The sequence below is a fragment of the Argiope bruennichi genome, chromosome 1 (genome assembly GCF_947563725.1).
Source record: "Argiope bruennichi chromosome 1, qqArgBrue1.1, whole genome shotgun sequence".
Classification (NCBI taxonomy): domain Eukaryota; kingdom Metazoa; phylum Arthropoda; class Arachnida; order Araneae; family Araneidae; genus Argiope; species Argiope bruennichi.
In genome coordinates, this window is record NC_079151.1 from 13,336,182 (window position 1) to 13,359,444 (window position 23,263).

The 23,263-nt window shown below is 29.3% G+C and overlaps 1 protein-coding gene across 3 annotated transcripts in view; it reads right to left on the reverse strand.

The window, feature by feature from the left end:
• Positions 1–23,263, reverse strand: part of LOC129976316 (protein pangolin, isoforms A/H/I/S-like) — a 101,177-nt gene that overhangs the window by 7,497 nt on the left and 70,417 nt on the right. Inside the window, exons 1-5 of one of the 3 annotated variants that reach the window (XM_056089840.1) lie at positions 6,526–6,600; positions 5,968–6,094; positions 4,445–4,532; positions 2,354–2,551; positions 1,290–1,536 (exon numbers count right to left, since the gene is read on the reverse strand). In XM_056089840.1, coding sequence (XP_055945815.1) covers positions 1,290–1,536; positions 2,354–2,551; positions 4,445–4,532; positions 5,968–6,094; positions 6,526–6,582 — 717 coding nt within the window. In that variant the 5' untranslated portion in view covers positions 6,583–6,600. Of the gene's footprint in view, positions 1–1,289; positions 1,537–2,353; positions 2,552–4,444; positions 4,533–5,967; positions 6,095–6,525; positions 6,601–23,263 lie in introns of those variants that run through there. The other 2 variants (XM_056089830.1, XM_056089823.1) reach the window with 2 other exon arrangements.

Here is a 23,263-nt window from a genome sequence, read left to right on the forward strand (position 1 = left end):
TTAAATACCTTCAGAAACCAAAATTAATAATTAAAAATATGTAGTGCATTTTAGATGCAATACTAAAATTGAAAGTAAACATAGAAGAGCTCAATTCTATGAATTAAATATCTTTAGAAATCAAAATTAATAATTAAAAATAGATCAAAACAACTAATGATTCACTAACAAATAAAAATGCAATGCCAAATATAAAATAAAAAAATGCTGAGAATGAAATATTAGCAATAACTCTCACAAATCAGTAAATGGAGAATATAATGAATTAGCAGCATAAATGTAAAATAAAAAATATTGCAGAATTCAACTCATTGACCTTTGTTACAATCCAGCATAAAATAATGTAAATAAAGTGAGAAATTTACAAACCCATATTAATTTTTATTCCTACTTAACTTTATTCAAAACCCATATTAACTTAATTCTAAAAATGGTCTCTTATTTCCTGATCTAATTCCACCTTTTTTTTTATTTAATTAATGCTACACAAGCTCTGTAAAACTGCTTTAATCAGCAGGTTCTCACGCTCCAAGTGAAGGAATTAAAATCCTTCATGTTTATTACATTTTTTTAAAGATACCTAAATCGACACGTGTCACGCCCTATCAAAATCTCATAGTAAAATAATCAAAGGGGGAAAATTTCTGTCTCTTCCGCTCTTGTATAGCTTGTGAATGGACGTCAGTTTCAATATCACTCATTTTACATAAATTATGCCCCTCAGGATGGAATAAAACGAAGTTTTAAAATTTTCAAAAGTATCTTCTCTTTTCGGATATATATATATATATATATATATATATATATATATATATATATATTCTTAAGTTACTTAATATCAAAACTAAAGTTCGGATTTAAAATTTATATTTGGTTAAGAAAGTCATTTATCAATTTTAAATTTAAGTAATTTTTCTGGCTCAGTACAAATAAGTACTCTAAAATTTTGTTGTTTTCATTCCATTTTCCTTCTACTGATGTATACTTAATTACTTTTATTAAGCTGATTTATAATTATATATATTATATAATATAACAAGAAACAAAAATGTTCTATATTTAACCATATATAATTTTCATCAAATATCTTTAAAATACATTTTGATTTCTTTTCTTTTTGCCTTCATTAAGATCACCAAGGATTTTTTACACCCAAATACCTTTATATAGATGACTCGCTCAGCCCATCAGAGTAAGTGTGTGCAATTTTCCAATCTTTTTGTATATACATAAATTATATACTAGCTTAGTTTAAACTAACCCATGATATCAAAATGCATAAAACTCACACGTTTGCCTAATATTTGATTGATGGCAGCACTTTCTTTAAGAGTAACTTCCTTGACAACCAGAGGACGTTGTTCTTTCATGAACAGCATGAAAGCGTTCAAAGGCTTCTTAATATGAGATTTCTTCTGTTCACTACGACTACGTGGTGTGTTCTCTGCATGGTTACTGGTGTTTTGTGTCTGGGATAAAGGTGAAGAAATCGGACTAAAACTGGAAAATCCCCTGTAAGGAAAATTGCACAGGTAACTGTGCATTCAAATAAATATTCAACTAATAAAACAATGTAAGATAGAATATTAAGTAAAGAAAAGTAAGATTTCAGCAAGAAAACTCTTACTGTCTAATTATTTTATTCCAATCACCTAATAATTTTAATCCAAAATTTGAAAATAAAATTTTAAAAAAAACTTAACATAAGGGAAACAAATGATTCAATGTTTCTTTGCACTGAATGAAAATAAAATTACAAGCCATGCATTTTCAAAGACAACCATAAAATTTTCATTTCAGCCCATTTAGATTACAAAATAAAGTTAAAATCTTTAAATTAAATAGTTACATTTCTTTCTTCTTGAAAGCCATGTCCATAATTCAAACAGAAATTATGCACCAAGAGGGAAATTGAAAAATAAGTACAATGAAATAATTGCAAGAAAGCATTTTAGAAATAGATAACAATAATGAAATAACTATTGGAAATTATTCTTCTTTAAAATTATTTTTTATTGCTACTGATAATATTAAAAATATTTTTCTGTGCATTTTAATAGAATTTACAAAAACTTATATTTAAAGAATAATTGTTGTAAAAAAAACCAAATTCAAGAATAAAAATTTAATAAAATTACAATATTTTCCATTAATAACAAAAATTTTAATTCATATATTTTAATTTTTGGGCACTGAAGAATGGATAGTACAAAAGTAATTTACCTTTTTTTAATAAGAGTTTGAAAACATATACATCCTACAATATAGGTCAATAAAATAAAAAAGCGGTAGGTTTTATTGACATATATAGACATCAAGAATACACTTTTTAATGAAGGAGATAATAAAATACCTATTATCCTGATGATCGGATGATTCAATTTTTGGTCCAGGTGTCATGATGGGATGATTCCCCATGCTATTGTGAATACCAGGTGAAAACATTCCTGGATATGAAGGGTACTTATTTTGCATATTTGCAGGAGGTATTGGCATGGCTGGAGGGTAACGAAAGCTTGAAGCCATTGAATACATTGAGCTTGGATGAGACCTAGAGAGAAAATAATGTGTGAAAACAAAAACACAAGAGAGCTTTCAAAAATAATTTTAGCACTCAGCTTTTTTCAACTGTTTTCTTACTGTGTAAAATTTATTTACTAGAATCAATTGCTACTAAGAAATGTACTATAATGATATAATATTAAAACAACTTGAAAATTTTCTATTGTTTCTGGGGGATAGGGGAATGGATTAATGTCTTGTATTTATCTAATCTAAAAGTCACCCATGCAGCAAGTTGTGAATAAGGAAATGACAAAAAATCTAACATTTATTTCCGAAACTGTATGAACACAGTTTTACACAATATTAAGCAAAATAAAAAAACATGATAATTTTATCTCAATTTATACGATTCAATTATTAGCAATCAAAAGGAAAAAAATACAGCACTGAAATTCTCATAATAAACAAATTAGTAATTAAAATTTTTTTGGAAAGAACTGAAATTCTTTTGCCTGTAAAAAAAAAGTATTGGTTGTGATTACACTTTGACAAATTTTCAGGAAAGAAGTAATACTAATGCAAAATGCAGTGTTTCCAATAAGCTTGTAGATACCTGAGGACTGCAGGGTTAACAAAGGAAAGGATTAGAGGAGATTCATTAAAATATATGTTTTAATAGCAACTCTAGATTTACTGCAACAACTATACAAAAATAAACAATAAATAACCATACATATTATAAATATTTTCAAAATATAATTAAATACAAGATGCAGCTTATTATTTATGCTATGTATAAGTCCTTTACATTTTCAGGCAGAAATTTTTCTTCCTTTTGATACTTCCTACTAACTCTGCCGATAATTTCGAATTATTGACGAGTTGGTGATCAGCTAGATTGCAGAATCTACTGAAAATATTACAAACTTTCTAACTAATTATCCACTCAAAGTTATGCTTTGCTTTAAATTCATGTTTATGATAAATGGATTTAAAATGGGGGGAAAAAACATTAAGCATATCAGGATATAAAAAAAAAATATTTAGTTTCTAAATGTCTTTAAAAAATCCTTTACTAAATAGTTTATAATTTTTTAAATAACAAAAAAAAAAAAAACCATTAATGCTGTAGCTATAAATTTGTGATATCATTCCTCATTTGTAAATTTCTTGAATCATATTTTTGTATGAAAACAATTACTCTGTTTGTTTGTTTTTTGTTGTTGTTTTTTTTGCTGTTGGCATCATATACTCATTTTTATTGGTTTTATTCTTACTTCAGTTTTTTTCCCCCTTCTTTTCAAATCATGTAAAGTATAATAATTATCCTTTTTTCTTAATTAAATACTATATTATTTATATTCTCCTAAGCTTTTATTAATTCTGCTTAATAATTGTCATCAATTAATATTTCAAAAATATTATTTAAATAAAATTTAATCTATGTTGCAATTCAAAACATATGGAATCTAATTTTAAAAAAAATTTCAATCTATAGTGAGAAGAAATTTTGACAAAAAAATAACTGGGCATTTTCTTCAGTTCATTCAGTAGTTTCTTTTAGCTATAGCTAATTTTCCAGTGAATAATTACAAAAATACTGTCTTTAGTAAAAAAATAACCCATAAAAGCAAAAACATCATCTGATTAACAAACAGAAAGTTTTATCTTTCCTCAAAATGATGGAGTTTACGCACATTATAAACACAAACAACAATTGAATTATAACAAACTTTTGCACTCATTGTAAATAATTTTAGAAAATCTACTTTCAATTTCATTATTTTAGTTATTTAAAAGTAATATTTGTATGTATCAAAAGAATAAATCTCAAGAATAATAGCATCAATGTATACTATATTTTATAATCACATATGTGCATGTAGTTCAATAGTATAGCACCTTTCAAAAGTTAAGACAAGAAGGGGAAAAAAATTACCATGGAAACTGTTGGAAGTCAGGACTAAAAATTGGAGGGTGAAACTGACTAGGTGAAGCCAGTGGATAAACAGGAGCTCTTCCGATACCTAGAAAGATCACAAAAAATACATTAAAATTCATGTCTAGAGTATATTTAAAATAAATTATATTAATCACACAATTAGAGAAAGTAACACATTTGGGAAATATTTTTTTTTCCTAGATTTTATAAAGATTTATTTTTTACATGCCAATGTAATAACAAAATTAAAATTTTTAAAAAAGGTTATTATAATGAATATGTTCAGAAAAAGATTTCTGACAAAAGAGATGCTAAGAACTGATAAGAAGGAAGGAAGGCATGCAGATAAAAAGAATAGTAGAATGATATTAATACTTCATCAAATAACATTAGACAGGTTACTATCTGTATCATAATAATGCTCACATAGTTATATAGTATTTTAAAATTATAATGAATGTGTGTATACTTTAATAATAAATTTTATTGCATATAATACTAAATTATTAAACTGTAAACAATATTGCATATAAGTACAAATACAATGCAGTGAACATGATAATAAATGTAAGTAAATAAATAAGAACAATTATATTATCACAGTTATTTAAATAAAAAATTAACCTAAAATAAATCATTAAAAGGTTAAATTGAAAATGTGTCAGAATACGAGATTAAATTAAAAGTGTATTAAATGGTGGACCACATAAGGTCCATTACCTATGATAACAAAATAACTAAATGTCACTTTGAGTAAGTTTAGAATGAATCTATGTGGATTGAAAAATGCTACAAAGGAAAATTGGCTGCTAAAGCATACAAAGTGTTACTGCCACTGTTTGAATGCAATAGCAGTTTTTTTTTTTTTTTTTTTTTTTTTTTTTTTGTCATTCTATCAGTATATTATACTGGATTCACACATGCAATAAATGATTTAGTATATGAATGCAATGTTAAGCCTTTAAAGGTTGGTGGTACAGTATTAAGGAATCCAAAATGAATAAATAATCAGCAGAAAAGCATGTAAAAATCAACAATTTAAAAAAAGAATCTATAGACCATTTGTTATTTTATAGCGATAAAAAGGGGGCCTTAAAATTCTCAATAAGTCTTTCTCTGTTATCTTTTACAATCATTAATAAGTTCAATTTCCACTATACAAATTCCTTAATAGATATGACAAAAGAATATTTTTGTCATTTAAAGATTTATTAACCAAATAAATCAAATGTACTAATTGTTAGTAATACTAGAACTAACGAGAAAAGCAATACAAATACAGTAAGGCAATAAATTAGTTATCTATAAGTGCTTTAATTAATGAAATGTATTCCAAAAATAAAGAATTTTTTATTTGAAATTTGATTTTTCGAATTCCGTCCCTCAAATACTTCATCAAAAGTATATTGAAATGGTAACTGTTCAGCAGTAATATTATTTATTTGTAGAAATATTCTTAATCCATGTACTCAAGATAATTCTATGTAAACTGTCAAGCAATGATTTTAAAAATCACTTGCCTGTTTTGTGATTGAGATGAGAAATACCCATGTGAGCAGGAGGTGGCTGGCACTGTTCTGAGCTGTACATCATGAAAGGAAGGGGAGAGGGTGAATGGTTTGGGGGAACCAAAGGAACTCTGTTGACCTGCAAATAAAGAGGGACAAATATTTTTAAATAAAAATATTATTATGAAACATTAATTTCCCAATCAGAGAGCTTTAAATATAAGTTTTCATCTTCAATAATATAGTGTTAATGTGCTAAAAATTTATTGGAATTTCAATTACAAAAAAATTAATATATATTTTATAAAATAAAACTAAATATGATAATTATAAAGAAAACTGAATGTGTCGCTATGGGTAGAGAAAATAACTATATCAAAACAATGAAAACATTTGACAGAAAATGCAAATTTCAAGTCCCTAATAAGCCCGAAAATGTTTTGCTTAAATTACAGTAGTTAAATTTTATATTGCAAAATTTCGATAAGTGTGCACTGCGCCGTTCACACAAATGCGAGGCTGGAATATCAAGTCTGACTCATCTGCTCATGGAATAATCCGTTAACTTACTTTCCCGGCACTGACACCATGAGCCATGCTGGGAAGTAACACCAAGACAGCAGACATGGTTTTCTTGTAAAGATATCTTCTCCACGAGACACCTTTCACTCCATTTTTCTACTGAACAACTTGTGTTTTTTGAGGAGGAAGCATCTGCCATGGTCGCATCATCCGCGGCTACATGTGTTCTGAGAATAAAGCGACATCTATGAGGCACTATGCGAAACAGAAACGAATGTTGCTTAGTCGCAAGTACCTTGGCGAATTTTCGCCAAATAAGGATTTAGTAAAATGGGAAATGGAATTTCAGTAAATCATGAAACATTTCTTAGTTGACAATAATCTGCTAATAATAATAGAGAATTAGATTGTGTCTGTAATGTGTGTTAGCGCTCTATAGACCATATCATTTGACCTTGAGGTACCAGATTTGGTATGAATATATTTTGAAAAGTCAAAATACACCCCTCGAACGAACTTTTAAATATTTTAATTACAACTGTAAATTAAAAAGTAAGCGAAATTTAGATATTTCGACACGATAAATTCCGAATATATTACTGCACAAAAATGCTTTTTCATATCATTTTAAAATTCAGAAAATTAGTTTTTTTAATGATAATTATTTATTTGCCGTAATTTCTTCCTGAGTTTTGAGAAAAAAAATTAAATATAATTTTCAACAATATATTTCATTGAGGCAATAAAGTTGAAACCGTTTTCAATGTCCCATCAAATATTTAATCATATGATTTTCTTCTATCATTGAAAACTAAAGAAAGATACTGTTAGTGAAGTTAGAATAGAAGATATAATTAAAGTACAAAAGCATTATGATATCATGGGGCATAATTCCAAATATAGCAGGCATAAAATTATTAAAAATAGCACAACTCTAATGTTTATCTCAATTTGATGTCTACAAATATTTCATTGTGGGATTCGTGATCTAAGAGAGATCACGAGATCTATCGCGAGAGAGATCCTGAGAGTGAACTAATAGAGTGTACTAAAGCTAATATTCCGGGTGAACCAGATGGTCGGCCAAGGTGGATAGTTTATACAAGGTGGCACCAAAAAATGGACCAAGTAATTGTTTTCTTAACTATTTCAATTAGGCATATACTTCCAGTTACAATATTAGGCACCAAAAATGTCTGAAAATACCTTGATTCCTGTGGAGGGAAATTATCAAGAATTACAAAACTTATTTTTAAAAGGCTTCCATAGCAAAATAATGTTAATGAGTAAAACGGTTTTTTTTTAACCATCATTTTTCAAAACACAAAATTTTATATTCCTATCTGTGAACATTACTGAAATATTAAAAAGCAAATTTATTGGCTTAGTGTTTAAGCCAGACTTTCGTCGTAATTTCAGGCTTGATATATACACTAGAAAGGATTATTAAAAGGGCGGAATCAAAAAATAATAACGCATTCATTAACTTACATTAATTTTTTTAAATGCTTAGCTAATGCATTAAATGAATTGCTTAAAAACTTGCTCAAAATGAAAAACTTCTTAATTGATTCAAAACTGCATTCATCGCTTGCGACTTAAAGAAAGAGTTTTGAATTTACAGAATGCACTACCAAAATCAATCAATCCTATAGTTTAAACTTAATGTCAATCAAAATTAATTGAATACATCGGTCACCATTTCATCATACTGTTGCAAAAAATAGCATCAATAGTTTTAAAAAATGCCACTAGTGATGAAAACTCTAGTATGAAGAATGGATTTTAACTATTCCAAAAGTGATGGCTTGATAATTCCAACTCGATTAAAGTAACATCTGTCTGCAAAAATTGCATTTCTCAGAAAATAAGGATTTGATTTTACTAAGCTAGGGGCCCAAAAGTAAAATTCTAGAAATTCATAGAACAGTTGTCCATGTAACTATTATATCATTCCATTGACATCACGAATATTGTAAGGATGCCATTTATTCCATTGAAATATTCTCTACTGTAATGTTTAATTGTGAAAGACGTTCGCACACTTGCATGAGGGTATCTTGAAAATACTCCAAAATGTCAATTTCTACATCATATGCAAAACGCCTCATTTTTTGCGTTCCTGTTCGAGAAAGTAAGAATCCTGTAATATATAATCGATAATCTGTTTTGTTAACAAGAATGTCCCGAATTCGGAAAACGATTTTCTTATTCTTATACAACTAAGCCGGCATTAAAATTACATAAAATTCCAAATGTCCCTTATTACAGAAATTTGTCATATGTCATGTCATTCAAAGCACACAAATGTAAGCTTTTATTCTATTGGCTTGACATTTTAGTGCTTCTTTGAAATATCTTAAAATGTTCAGTTTCTCATTCCTTTTTTATAAAGTCGATAATACAACTGCCGACCAATCAAAGTGAACAAAATTATGCTTGATTAGCAACTTCTTTTTTTGAAGTCATAATGATTGGATTTTGTAGTACTAGACAAATATTTATATAGGACAGTTTTCTTTTTTTGTTGAATAAATATGCAATTCTGAAATAAATGTCTCCATCTAAATTTTCAATTCATCATTTTTAAAGTTAAAAATAAGCATAACTATCCAAATTTTATTGATAGGAATATAAAACTTTGTATATATAGATGAATGTAAGAGAAACATTTTACTAATTGACACTTTTGCACTATCAGGAGATTCAATTCAATTAATTTTCCGAAATACTTTGCTCTTAATTTCCACAGAAGTCAAAATATTCTCTTCCAACTTATTCACCGAAACTTTGTGACAGGAAACCGAGTAGACAAATATTATATAAAGCGGTCACACTCATACAAAAAAAAATGTATTGATGGTGATTAATTGTTTCGTAACCGTTAAAACTTTAAAAGTTTGTTTAAAGGATAATATATTCTTAATTCGCAAAAAAGAAAATTTCCGATCAGTAATAATCAGATAGATTCAAACCGATATGCAGATGCTTTTGGGACAATGAAAAGAAGAAAAAAAAAGCATTTAGAGAAAAATAATTTATATGGGTAAGTTAGACAATTAGTTTTTAGTCAGACAATATACGGAATACAAATATGTTTTTAAAAATTTCTGTAAATCAATTAATTTTATGGAGTAGCTACCGTAAAAGACGATTCCCCTTTCATTCTTGAAGAACAGTATGGTTTAAATTCTCCCCAAACTTATTCGCGCACACACCCTAATAAAAACGGATTTATGTTTTATTCGCGTTTTTTCACAACAAATTGACATTTTTTTTTTCCTTTTCTTTTTTTCAAAATTTGACAGAAATCCACAAATTTGGTGTAAAGACCATATGTAACATTTCATCAACCTAGCTCAAAGCGTTTTTGAATTATCGTTGTTACGGACAGACAAAAAATTTTGCAAAAATGTGTTTTTCGAACTCAGAGTGTTCAAAGCATCGTATGATAGTTACCGCTTTTTTAAACATTGTAATCAAAGAAATAAAGCTCTTAAATAATTTTGGCAACTAAATGTCCAACGCAACAAAATTTAATAAATGCAGAATACAAAATTTATTAACGATGCAGAGCGGCTAAGAAATTATCATGTAAATGATTACCCGAAACAGTTAAAAATTGTGTCATGGTGTTTTCCAAGTATCTTTATATTTTTGTGTTTGTTGTAACAAAAATTGCATAATCGATCTAAACAGAGCATTAAATATTCCGTCTATGTTGGAATAATGCCAATAAATAATCATAATTTTCAATGAAACTTTTATTTTTCTTAGAACCAGATTCCTTATGATATTCATAAGACGTTCGCAGAAAGATGCACTTATGTATAAATAATGGTTTAGAAAAAAAGAGAAAGCCGAATGAAACGGATATTTCAAAACATTAAGAAATAATAAAAATATGAGTATTTAGCGAACAAAAACTGACTCATCAACAAATTTACTTCCTTTCATTATTCTTTTTTAAAAAAATCATGATTGAGATTCATTACATCAGAAAACTGTGTGAAATGGAGCGACGATAAATGGTAAGTTATCAATAGGATAAGAAAAATTATAGACTGTTTTATATCCACTAGAAACACGCCATCTGCAATAAGTTGCAAATGCTCAGACCTTCATGAATTTTCCAATCGCCAACATAATCTTGTCATCTGCGCAGAAAATTTTTTGTAAAAGAGAAAATGACACTGGGAAGAAGAAAAAAAAAAGGGGGGGAGGGGGAGAGAAAGGGGGAAAAAACACTCGACTTCAATTCCTCCAGTTACTCTGGCTCAGAATCTTAGGTGCTGATGGGGAGAACATAGACTCGGTGGGAAGAAAAAAAAATGCGGGTTATCTTTCCCTCATCCCTTGTATCATCGAAACATGGAATATATAGGAGGGAGGGGATACTCCAGGTGGCAGAAAGAACAGAATCAAATGAAGTGAGGGAGGAGGGAAAAAATAAATAAATAAAACAGGCACTCAAAATGGCAAGGGTGAGAATGAAAATGCTGTTTTCCGAACAAAAAAAGTAGGAAGGGGTCGATTCCTTATAGGCAACAGAAAACAGTTGAAAATCTTCAGATATAATTATCTTTCATTATATTTATGAATGCGCGTTTCATCTTATATTAATAATTGAAGAAATTATTAAATGCAAATACATATTGGTTACAAATAAACATTTAAAATTTGGTGAAAGAACATAAATATTGCTATCATTATATCAGGATCTATTTTTGTAGCATTCAGGTTCATTCATTAACAAATGAGACTGTTTTAATTTCTCATACATATAAAATATTAAGAGATATTTAAGAAGAACTCTATTATGCAATGGAAGACAACAATAACAGCCTAGCGAGTCCCACCCTCAAGTAATATCTGAGGTAACTGAATGGAAATCGACACAACACAGAGGTGGGAACTAATGACTATCACCTAATCCCTCTCATATGAGGCACGTCTCATAAGAGTAGAGGCTACTCGTCACCATTCCTTACTTTACCTATCAAGGAAGGGAAAATCAGCCACAATACGGATACTTTTCCATCCAAAAGAGGGGAGGAGGAGATACATTAATAAATCAAACTGAAAATAACATTAATCGACCAAAAATAATAGAATCAATGTGATTCATTAACATTAGAAGTACAAATTGTATTCGCAATGAAATATTTATGTGCTATTCAGATTACGTGCCAATATTATGGATATCTTAACAAAAAATATTTAAAACTTGTGCGTACAATAACATGTTTAACTCATGCATCTAATTACAGAACTCTTGATACTTAAATTTGTCGAGAAAACAAACCATAGTGGCAATTAATTTAACAGATAGAAATCACACGGTTTGCATTTCAGGTGTACTTTACTTTCTTGTATGGGTTGAGATAACAATACATGTTCAAAATTATACCATTTAATTAAAAATTTCAATAAAATACTTACAGGATAGAGAATAAATAATGCAACGCAATAGACTCAATTCTTATTTCCCCCGGGTTATATAATAATATGGAGTATTATGGGGGGTTCCCATAAAATGACCTAATGAACCTCCCCCCAGTTCAAATAACGTGTTGCCTAAAAGTTGTACAAATGTTTATTTATTCCCTGGAATTGCAAAACCACATTCCCTAGAATTCTACAACAAACAAATATAAAATATTGTTAAATATAATCCAGCAGCTACATTTGTTTGGTATTGGTTGAACTGATATGCAAATGCGTAATATTAGAATACCAGTAAAACATAGCATCAACCACGTTCAAACAATTTCGACATCATTTTATCACAAAAAATATTCTGAAATAAATACAGTACGAATTATTCATGTCACATTTAAATTTTGAAGATAATGCTTTCACAGCAATAAGAGCAAGCCATATACAACTTCTTCTTTATACCGTTATTAAACCGTTGTTATCAGCACATGATTTTATTCTATTATTAAGACAAAGAACTCAGTTTAAAGATTGTGCAGTTTACAAGACAAGTAAAAATATGAAATTACAATACCTAATAAATTTAGAAGACAGATGAACCAGACAATAGCATTTTTAATTGCTCTGTAATATAAAGTGACTGGTCTACATTAGAAAATTTCATTCATACAAATGAATAAAACATGTGTAACACAATGAAAATAAATCGGCTTTAATAGTTAAGGCTTACCGACGATCAATCAATATTTCGCAAATTAAAGAAATCCAAATCTTAACGTTTGTGAAAGATCAAATTTAACCCATTTTTAAAGCTCAAAGGAAAATTTAGGCAAAAGCTTTTATAAGCAAAACAAAAGTTTTTTTTTTTTTTTTTTTTTTTTGCCAATAACGAAACGAAGAAGGCAAGGAAAGGCGGTTATATTTGCTTAATCTCAAAAAAAAAAAAAAAAAAAAAATAGAGAGAGAGAGAGAGAAAATATTCAAACGGGGGGGGGGATGCGTAAATGAGAAGAAAAACCATTGTAAACACATCTCAATTAACCGTTAAGCCAATCAACCAAAACAAAAAATATAACAATAAAATTAAAGCAATTGTAATTTTTTTAAAAGAAAACTGAAACTACGTATGCTAAGCAACAAACTAACAATAAAATTCTCTTCATATTACCAGTTCTCCCTAATATCAATAATAATTTTAAGAACTGCAAAACAAAAGACAAATGCAGACCGCAAAAAGTTTACTTTAAAATAACAACAACAGCCTTAAGCGGCCAGTTGTTCACTTATCATATTAATAGAATAAATTTAGTCACATTAATCAAGTTTGATGAACTATATATCATCATGGGTGGAGGGGGGGGGGGGGAGTGCAGTTTAAATTAAACTTGCAGAATAAGCACGGAGCATTCCCATTGGCAAGCTATGCTTACAAAGTGTTAAAATAAATCCGCTCTAGATGTTCCAGTTGCCGCTCTCTCTACATTCTAAGTTTTATGCCATATCTTTGTAAATGGAAAGTGATTGGAAGTTGTGGCGAATTGAGATGCGCGAGGATAGAACCTGGGACCTTGTGGTTCGCAGTCCAGTCACATGACCACGATACAAAAGCAATGGCTCGTGCAGCGTAGTTGTTAAATGGCTTATAAGCTATTCACTACAAAGTAGGCGACCTTTGATAACATATCTAGAAATTGTAAGTTTTCATAAGGAATAAAAATTTTCGAAATCGAGACAATAGTTGTGATTCAGAGACTCCCTCAAGAATAATTTCCGAGATTTTTTTCGGAACTGGAGGATGGATGTTTGAAAGGAGGAGATCAATAAAGACTTATAAGGAGAGTCGTGAACTTTCATGTGGTATAGAAATTGCAGAAATAAAATCAGTGTTAGTTAAAGACTTAAGTTTTTTTTTTTTTTTTTTCCGGTGGAGGTCTTATTATTTGAAATAGATTAAACTGATTAAAGAGAGGAAAAAAATTTCAAAATACTTTTTTAATGTTAAATTAAAATCATGGTACATGATACAAATTTCTTAAGAAAAGCAATAAACTTCCGTTTACAGTATAATAAAATTTCCCATCCTTTATTTAAAAAAGAAATCAAACCGGAATCAGTCAAGGAACTCCCAAAAGTTATTTCTCGATAAAAGAAGAGCACAATACAAATAAATTAAAAATTTCGCGTTTATTTAACAATCTTAATAGCATCTTTTGAGAGGGCAAGTTGCTTCTTTGGAACTCATTTTTCATTTTGCTTCAGCTTTTGGGAGCAAAAACTCATTATTATGAGAATAATTTTCCTTGTTTAACAGTATGGCTGATGCCATGGGAAGAAAAATAATAATGGAGGAAATAACTTCTATATTTAATAACAAGAATTTCTTTATCACGTATCTTCTATTTCTGATTCATTGAATCCAATCAATATTGTACAGAAAAATGCTTTATTACAACATATGTAAAACGATGTTTAATGGGGAATTCATAAAATGAATTTAAAACGCACTTACTTTAATGATGCTTATAATAGCACTATATCCATTACATGTCTTTTTTTTTTTTTTTTTTTTTTTGCAAGTTAATTATTTTTTAAAAATATTGCATGTTATAATTTCACAATAACGTTGTCTAAGTCAAAGGAAAAAGAGAAATTTCATAATTTTCACGGTTCAGTTAGCGATATACAAACCGCAATGTTAAATCAAAACTTAATCTAGACTGTATTAGAATAAATCTTTGCAACCCGTAACAATATCTTTTTTTTTAAAAAAAATGAAGTTAATGTATCTTCATTCTTCCCAATGATAATTTAACTAATCACAATTTGCAGATGAATATTCTCGAATTTCTCAACAATTATGTATTTGAAAGTAGTTTAGAATATTCACGAACATTTATCACTAATGGCACAATTCTATTCGCTAATCTCAAAGAAGTTCTTTTATTTAATAAACCATCATTCCGAGAGTAAACTAAATCTCCGTAATAAATACAAACACAAAATATTTCACAACAATTCAAAGAAAATAGTCATTATTTCTTAGACAATGGCTTTTACTCTTCTTCGGGATCCGATGGCCAGCCCTTTTGGACGGTTTTACTTCTCAAAGGGGGTGATACGCAGTAAGATGAACGCATTTCCGTAATTCTTTGTTAAATTAAACCAAGACTTCCATTCCGTTTGAAGTATTTTCTTTCGGTTTTTTTTTTAAACGTTTTGGACTATACTACTTTATTTAAATTCAGAACTTGCATATTGATTGCTCAGATATGTTAAGAATTTTTGCATTGAAGTCATGAACTATCACGCATTGGTTTATAAATTCATATTGCTTCTATTACTTTATACTATAACATTCGCAGTATTCTTTCCTCAAGGTTTTGCACCATTGTTTTAAGTTAGTCACTACATTTGACATTTAAATTCACAGTTATTTAATCGGAACCGTATGACCATCCATAGGATAATCACACCTGTCATGTAAATCTACAGAATATTAGCAGATTATTAAAAATTCTAGCTTTACTATGTGTTTTGGTGTTGTATACGATGACGCGCCTGCAGACGTTATTATTACTATGGGCGTCATAGGACGAGCATACATTTTATAAGGCATGTTGTAACTGTAAACATGTTTGTCCTAATAAAAGGTTTTAAACGTATTTTTCCGTCAATCTGACGTATTTGGATCACTCTCTCATTCGTTAAAATCCCACGCAAGGGTTAGGAATCATTCTATCATTCAGTAACAGATTTTTCAGAACCAAAAACTATAAGTCAAGCAGCCCGTCTCTAACATTTGCAAGAATGACGGCTCTTGTGAATTCAAATGGAATAAATCTAACAAAAGACCTTGGTTAGCTTATTGCCAAGGGCCCTAACAATATAGCTAGTTCAAGTAGCTCCTTTTCTAACTAACTCTTATTTTGGTAAAATAAATGGCTCCTGCACATGCGAGAGTTCACGTATCTGAGAATTGACAGGAAAGTGCACTTTACCATTTTATTTAAAATTCAACAAAGTATCTCAGTGTTTGAATAATAAAGTTCAGAAATAACAAGATCATTACAATCAGCTGAATTTTAAAATACATACCTCTTCTACACACACAAATACACGATAAAGAAAAAGGCAAATGAATCATCGGCCCCGACATTTTTAATGAGTTATACACTAAGTCCTCGCAAATTTCAAATACATATCAATGAATATTAACTAAACCATAAATATTACCAGCTCGATCAAATATACAAAACACTAATATTTCCTATTTATAGAAGTTCTGGTGATTCGTTGGGAGTTTTAGCTCCTTAAAAATAAAGAAGATCACAAACTAAATTTCACTTCCAATTTATATTTGCGGTTAATATCGGTATGATAAGCGTTAAATCTCAGTGAGGCATTTTATGCTGATAATGTGCGGAAAATCTGGAGGGAAGATGGCGACTCAGATGAAGGATATAATTGCAAATGTTAGCAAAATTCCCAAATTTGCAATCTTCTAGCAAGAAATAGCAAATGTTGAGAGGGGAAGTACTGACATCGTCTAATTTAAGGACGCAATGATTAAAAATAACTTATTTAAGAAAATACTTAATCCCGATTCAAAGAGTTAAGGAGTAGTTTCAATGACATAAAACTGATTAATAGATAGTCTAAAATAAAATCGGTTTACGATTTATTCGGATTGACGCTATTTCTACTGAAAAAAATATATAATCAAAGGCAGATGGGTCGTTTTTAAAAAATAAAGCAGGCATAAGAATGAAAGGCAAGGATAAATTGAAGCAAATCTAAACAGACGAGAATAAAAATATTAGAGAAAAGAACTTTGAGAATGTAAAATATTTTCTAAAAACAGTTTCTCTAGTATTGAATACAAGTTTACAAGTTGCAAAAAGATTCAATGAATGCAAACCTTAGCCGTTGCATTCAATGTCATTTTGATCCATTATGTTTTTGGTATTTAACGAATAAAAGATCTAGTATATGTTAAATAGCTAAATCAAAAATTAGAAAACCTAAAATGAGAATACTTCGAAAGATTCTAAAATCCCCAAAAAGAAATGGTGGGCAACAAACGTATAGGCTCCATTTTACCAAACCGCATTAACCGATTCAATTCACTGAACAGATTCTATCTTTTAATTAATCTACTAGAAGAAAGAATCCCCACTCTGAATGCTCAGAAAAGCACCACGCACTATCAACCATTTCGAACTGTTTTCTTAAGAAACGATTTAAAAAAATAAAGAAAAAAGAAAAGGAAAGAAAGAAAGAATACACCTCAAAACAGTGTTCGATATATCAGTGGGCAGTCCCCGATTTCGTCGGCACCTTTTGATGTGGGAGGCACATGGCTTCCTTAAAAGCAAATAATAAATATAGAGAAAGAGAAGAGAAATGTAAAAGAAAGAGAAAAAGTGATGATGTTGGGAAAAGTAAAGATGCATTCTGTGGAATCCACAAACTTACTTTGTGCCCGCGCGGAAGAGGGGATGCGAGCACCAGTGGCAGGCAGGTTTCAAATTAGATCGAAGGCTGCTCGTGAGATAAATTCGCAATGGAATAAGTATGGAGAGGTGTAATACCCCTCCATCGCTTCTATTTTCGAGAGTGCCTTCTAAAATGCAATTTTCGTCCAGACTAGATGTCTTCGAAAACACTGTTAAGTCTCATAGTGGTGAAAAGTATACCAGTTCTGAACTAACAAATGATTGATAAAACATGAATTTGGGACCACACGATCGTCCATTATTCCTGACTAAAAAATTCTGAATGTGATTTTTTTAAAAATCAGCATCAAGCATCGACAAATAAATGAGTTCCATTCTTTTTTTTAAGAGTGATTTCAGACAAAATTATTTATTTTCAAAAATTTATATCAAATCGCATTAAGAAAAAAATAAAAGCTTCATTTCGTTTTTTATTTTGAGAAGTTTTACAAGGAGTTAAATACTGCCTATCAGAATTTTTTTAAATATAAAAAAAAAAAAATCGAGCCAAAAATAAGAAATAAACTAAAATAAGCCATTTTTTCGCACATTTTGTTTTATTATTTTATATTTATAACTAGCGGGGCGTTTATTTCTCATGATTATGTATGAATATTATGCAGATAGTTAAATCTTTCTAGCTCCAAATGTATTATTATCTTACAATACCGACAAAGCAAAAGAAGAACAAAAACCTAGAACTTACAAATAAAAACTCAGGTAATTAACAAATTCACGGACAGTACGGTTATTGCAGTCAAATATTTATTCCGTCCATAAATACAAAGGCTAGTTACGTCTGTTCATTAAAAGCAATTATAAAAATTTGTTTTTTTTTAATTACTAAAACCAATAGGATAAATATTTCGGAAGAAAAGTCTTTTTAACCCAAAAGATAATCAATGGGAGTAGTCTCTCCAAAATTTCCTCGCATACTCTCTAATAAAGGTGTTATCTCGGAGAAAGCCTGCATGGCAATGGCGTACAGTAGTTACAAAATATTAACCTTCGTCGTGAATTTACCATTTTTAATGAATCTATCGTGTGAAACAGGTCGAGCTTTTTGGCGATTCATCCCTAGCACGCGGTCAATAGTATTCGAAAATCTAATTTGTGTTTAAAATTAATTTTCCTCCACTCAACGGAAACTAAAATTTGAAATATAACTCTATTTGCAGTCACAAAATCGCAAACACATTTAAGACATTACGTTTTTCAATTATCGCATTTACATGTTTCGGAAAGTACACATCGACAGACGGTCCATTCCTCGTTGGATACAGCTGATAATTCGATAAGAATCTACTCTATAGATGTTAAATCTGTTATAGATGTTAATTCGAATGTTTAGATGATCACAATACTTTCTCTACACTTCATTATTATATAACACTGCTAGCTCTACACATATTTTACAACTGACCGTGAATGTGATAGTAAGAAATTATATTAATACGTCGATACAAAATATCGATTAGCCAAGCTGACAGGTGAAACTTATGAAATTATTCCTTGCAAATAGAATTATTAATAATAATTCTTACATAGAATGAATCATTCGAGATACAAGAGCAAATCTTTTTTTTAAAATATCTATAAATGCATTTATATAAATTATGAAATGACGTCAATAAAACAATAATGACCAACTGCACTTTTCCGGGTCTTTAATGAATTAAAACGAAACTCAGAAATTTAAGGTTATTTTTATAACAGCTCATTGAATTACTGAAATCCCTCAAAAAGTCCACCATTCAAAACACAATTGACATAAGATTTCATTTTTATTTATTTACAAGCCGCATTTGGCAATCAGCTATTTTGCCAAGAACACTGGCAAAGTTTATTCTCAATTAAATCTCTTATGCATAATTTAATGTCCATCTTCCGCCAAGAAAATATTTTAAGGTATCAAATCATGGCTTATATCAAAATTGTGTTGTTTTAATACTTGTGTACCTGTTCTGATCATAGTGCCTCTGAACCCTCCTAATAAAATCCTATGAAATCATAATAATGTTGAAAGTGTAACTGGCCGGATAATTTTCTAACTTTCTCAATTTTGTAAATTCATTTGCGAATTCCTCGTGTAAACAACAGATATTTAAAAAAAAAAAAAAACCCTTTTTCCTAAAACTTTTACAAAGGAAGAAAATCATACAATTAAGACGAATAAAGAAAGATAATGGAAATTCAGTTCAACAACAACAACAAAAAATCTGTTTTTAAAATTTGCCAAGGTTTAGAAAAATGAAAACAATTCATTTGGCATCATTAAAAAGCAGTGAAAAAAAATTGAAATGCATAGAAAATCTATTTCATGCAAAAATATTTTCGGGAATTATCGCAAAAAGCCAAAATCTAGCTTAATTTTTAATGAATTGAAATGTGAAAAAAGTCGCTTTGAGATCCATATTTCCACCTTGCAAAATATATTTTTACCTAATTTTGTAGCACTAAGTTAAATGGTCAATTCTGTAGAGCCCCCAAAACAACATATTCATCTTTATCATTAGAGATTAACAATTTTTTTTTTTTTTTTTTTTTTTTTTTTTTTTTTTTGGCCGCGGTAGGGTTATTTAACATAATTTTTTTCAAAAGTTTTATTAATATTCGATTTTTTTAAAGTTATTTTGAATCTTTAGCTCTCTTTTAAGTCAATCTAAAGAACGGAGAGATGATAAAAGTTTGGTAAAATTTACAGTACGGTCATTGCCAAAAGAGCACCAACTAGAATGCGTATTTATCTTCTATCAAGTATGTTTTCAAATAATTTATTAGAATTGTTTTTTTCTTAAGACATCCTTTAAATTCTATCAGCCAGGGACTTAAACTAACAATTAGACATATAAGCTCACTAATAATAATACATGAGCATATTCGAATGTATTGATGACACAATGATATGCACAAATATATTTCAATGTGACCCTATAGCAGAAGTTCGGAAAACTGCAACAAAACAATCCAGGATAACATATTTGTTAATAGCTGAACAGGTGAATGAGTAAGATCTAAAGGATATAATAACTTCCAATAAATTATTTTTAAAATATTTATAAAAAATAAAATATTAATAGAATTCTGAGAAAGAACGTTGCCTCAAAAATTAATACGCATATAGTTTAATAAGAATTAAATATTTTATAATTTTGTATCGCATTTAAGAATCATATTTAAGGAAATCTCACCTTCTTTATGATATATTATCATTTATATAATTAATCTTTAAGTGATATATGTCCTCTAAAACAAAATTTAAGAAAGGTAATGCAATGGTGTAAGGATCGTGGATGGGGGAAGGTAAGGAATGCCACCAGTCTTAAAAGACGCTATGGAGACAAAATATTAAAACATTTTAAATCAATTTTTAAATCAAATACAATGAAGGGATGATAAAATAACACCAAGTTGTGATCCCCACTTACGACTATGGAGACAAAATACTGCGACCGAGGACAGAAAAATCATATTACACCCAGGCCACAATATATCTTCGCTTCGCAACTGAGGTAACGAGTACCTTTCATGAATCCGAAGAATGAGAAAGTAAAAGATCCGGACTCACTAATATAAACAGGTTCCCAATCACTCCTCAATTTTTTTTTTTAAATCTTATTTCGTTTATTTTTTTAATTGCTCACATAATAATTTTTAAAAAAAGATAGTAGGTCTAAATATCTATTTCATAACGGAGATAATTCTAGATTTAATGTGAAAAAATGAATACTTCTTCACGATTTTTAACCCTAAGATAAGGTCGAGAATTCTCTGTTTTATTATTATTTTTTTTATTCTTATTAATGACAGATACTAACACATGCTTATTCAGTACAACAAATGGAATTTCCAAAAAAGACTTTTTTCCCCCACTAGATTAGTTACATTTAAAGTAATTTACAACTAAATAAAAAAAGTTTACAGAATCAACAAACATTTTTTTCCCTCGGAAAGAAAAACGTGCATGTCCATTTCATGTCTATACAAAGTTGAATAATTTAAGCTGATCAGATTACTGCAGTATCTCTCACGGACATATCCTCTCACGAAGGGCGTCTCTCGAGGGGCGCAGAAGAATGTGGGCGTCAGAGAAACAACTGACCATGCGCCAAGAAAATTGGGTGGAGCTGCAGGGCGGCGCTCTGCAATTCGACGCTGACAGCTCGCGGCAGGACAAACAGACAGTTGTATACACAATGCTGACTACTCAAATGCATTCGGAAATAGGAAAATTAAATAAACAACTCAAATCAAATGGGACAAAAAATTTTAGTTCTTTTATTCCTTTGTTACAATTCACTTCATTTTTTTAAACTACGGTTTATAAATTAATTAAAAATCTATCCATATTGAAGAAGAGAGAGACATGTTAAAAAATAATAAACCATTAAAATAATAAGTAAAAAAAAAGATGAAAATCTTATATGAGAATATGATAAGTATCAAAATTGAAATTCCAAATCTCGTACAAATGAAATCGATGTTTCAATTGAATCCTTATTTCCAAATTTACAAAAAACAATATAAATAAACTTTTAAGACGAAACTGGACATTTTTAACACCAAGCAACAACTTGTACTAACGTTACTATCTAACACCACAACCGGAGACAATAGCCTGAATAAATCAAGATGTAAACTGGGAGCTTTTTCACCTTTATTTAAAAGCATCAAATGAATAACCCAACCTCATTACCTATTTTTAAGAAATTTATTATAATTAAATCAATATTATGGACAATTCTAGCAATTTTTGGAAATTAATTTTAAAAAAAGAAAAGAAAAGAACAATATATCTAACATAAATGCGTAATATTAAAATTTATTTACATTAGAGCACCTAACCTTTCGGGTCATTTTTCTTTTAATTCATAATAATATAAGACGCATTATAAAATCATCTAAATGAATATAAATATATCAAAATTAGAAGTTAACTTTTCTAAAACAATAATCCTGTTCAAATATTTCGCAAACTTTAACCATACTCAGCAAAATAATTCAAAATTCTGCTCAATCTACTTACATATCCAAAATTTATTTCCTGAAATAATCAATAAAACCAAATTACATAGCACAATTATTTTTTAAATCTCATTTTTAATCAAAAATACATGCACACAATATATAACCCAAATTGTGTGTTAATATAAGCAATATATTAACAAAAAAATATTACATTTATCTAAAAATAGAACTTTGTATATTATGGGAATTAGTTTCCTCTGAAAGCACTAAAAAAAAAACAAATATTAAAACAGTTCATTTTTCTTTTTACAAAAATTAAATACTTCTGAGTAAATATTTCTCAACATTCGAACACACCAAATCAAAGAACAGGAAGTCATCGTACTACTGAAAAGAACATCGAACATTTTAAAGAAATACTTCATTAAAATGGGAAAAGCAAGCAGTTACTCCCATATGAACTCATTGTTATGGTTTCAATTGTTCCTAAAGTAGATCAATTGAATTTTTCTTCGAATAAGGTTTTCTGAGAAAGAAGGGTCAGATTTACTTGATTTTCAATTTAATTGTATAAGAATTATTATGTTTTAATTTCGAAAGAACGAGAAAATTTCCACACAGTTTCAAATAAAGAAAAATCACCCTACAGTCCCGAGGAAGTATTCTAAATTTATAGTCATTCCCTTCCACCCGTGTATCCTACCAGAATGGAGACCGTTGTAAACAACTGACCACAAAAGGCTTTCAATGCTCCTACAGCAGATATTTAGCTGAATCCAAATCAGAAGACACGAAATAACAATTCACATCAATAGTCAATTCATATTTCAAAACTTTGGCCCGCCATTCAAGAGACTCACAGACATTTAACAAAAAGTCAGAGT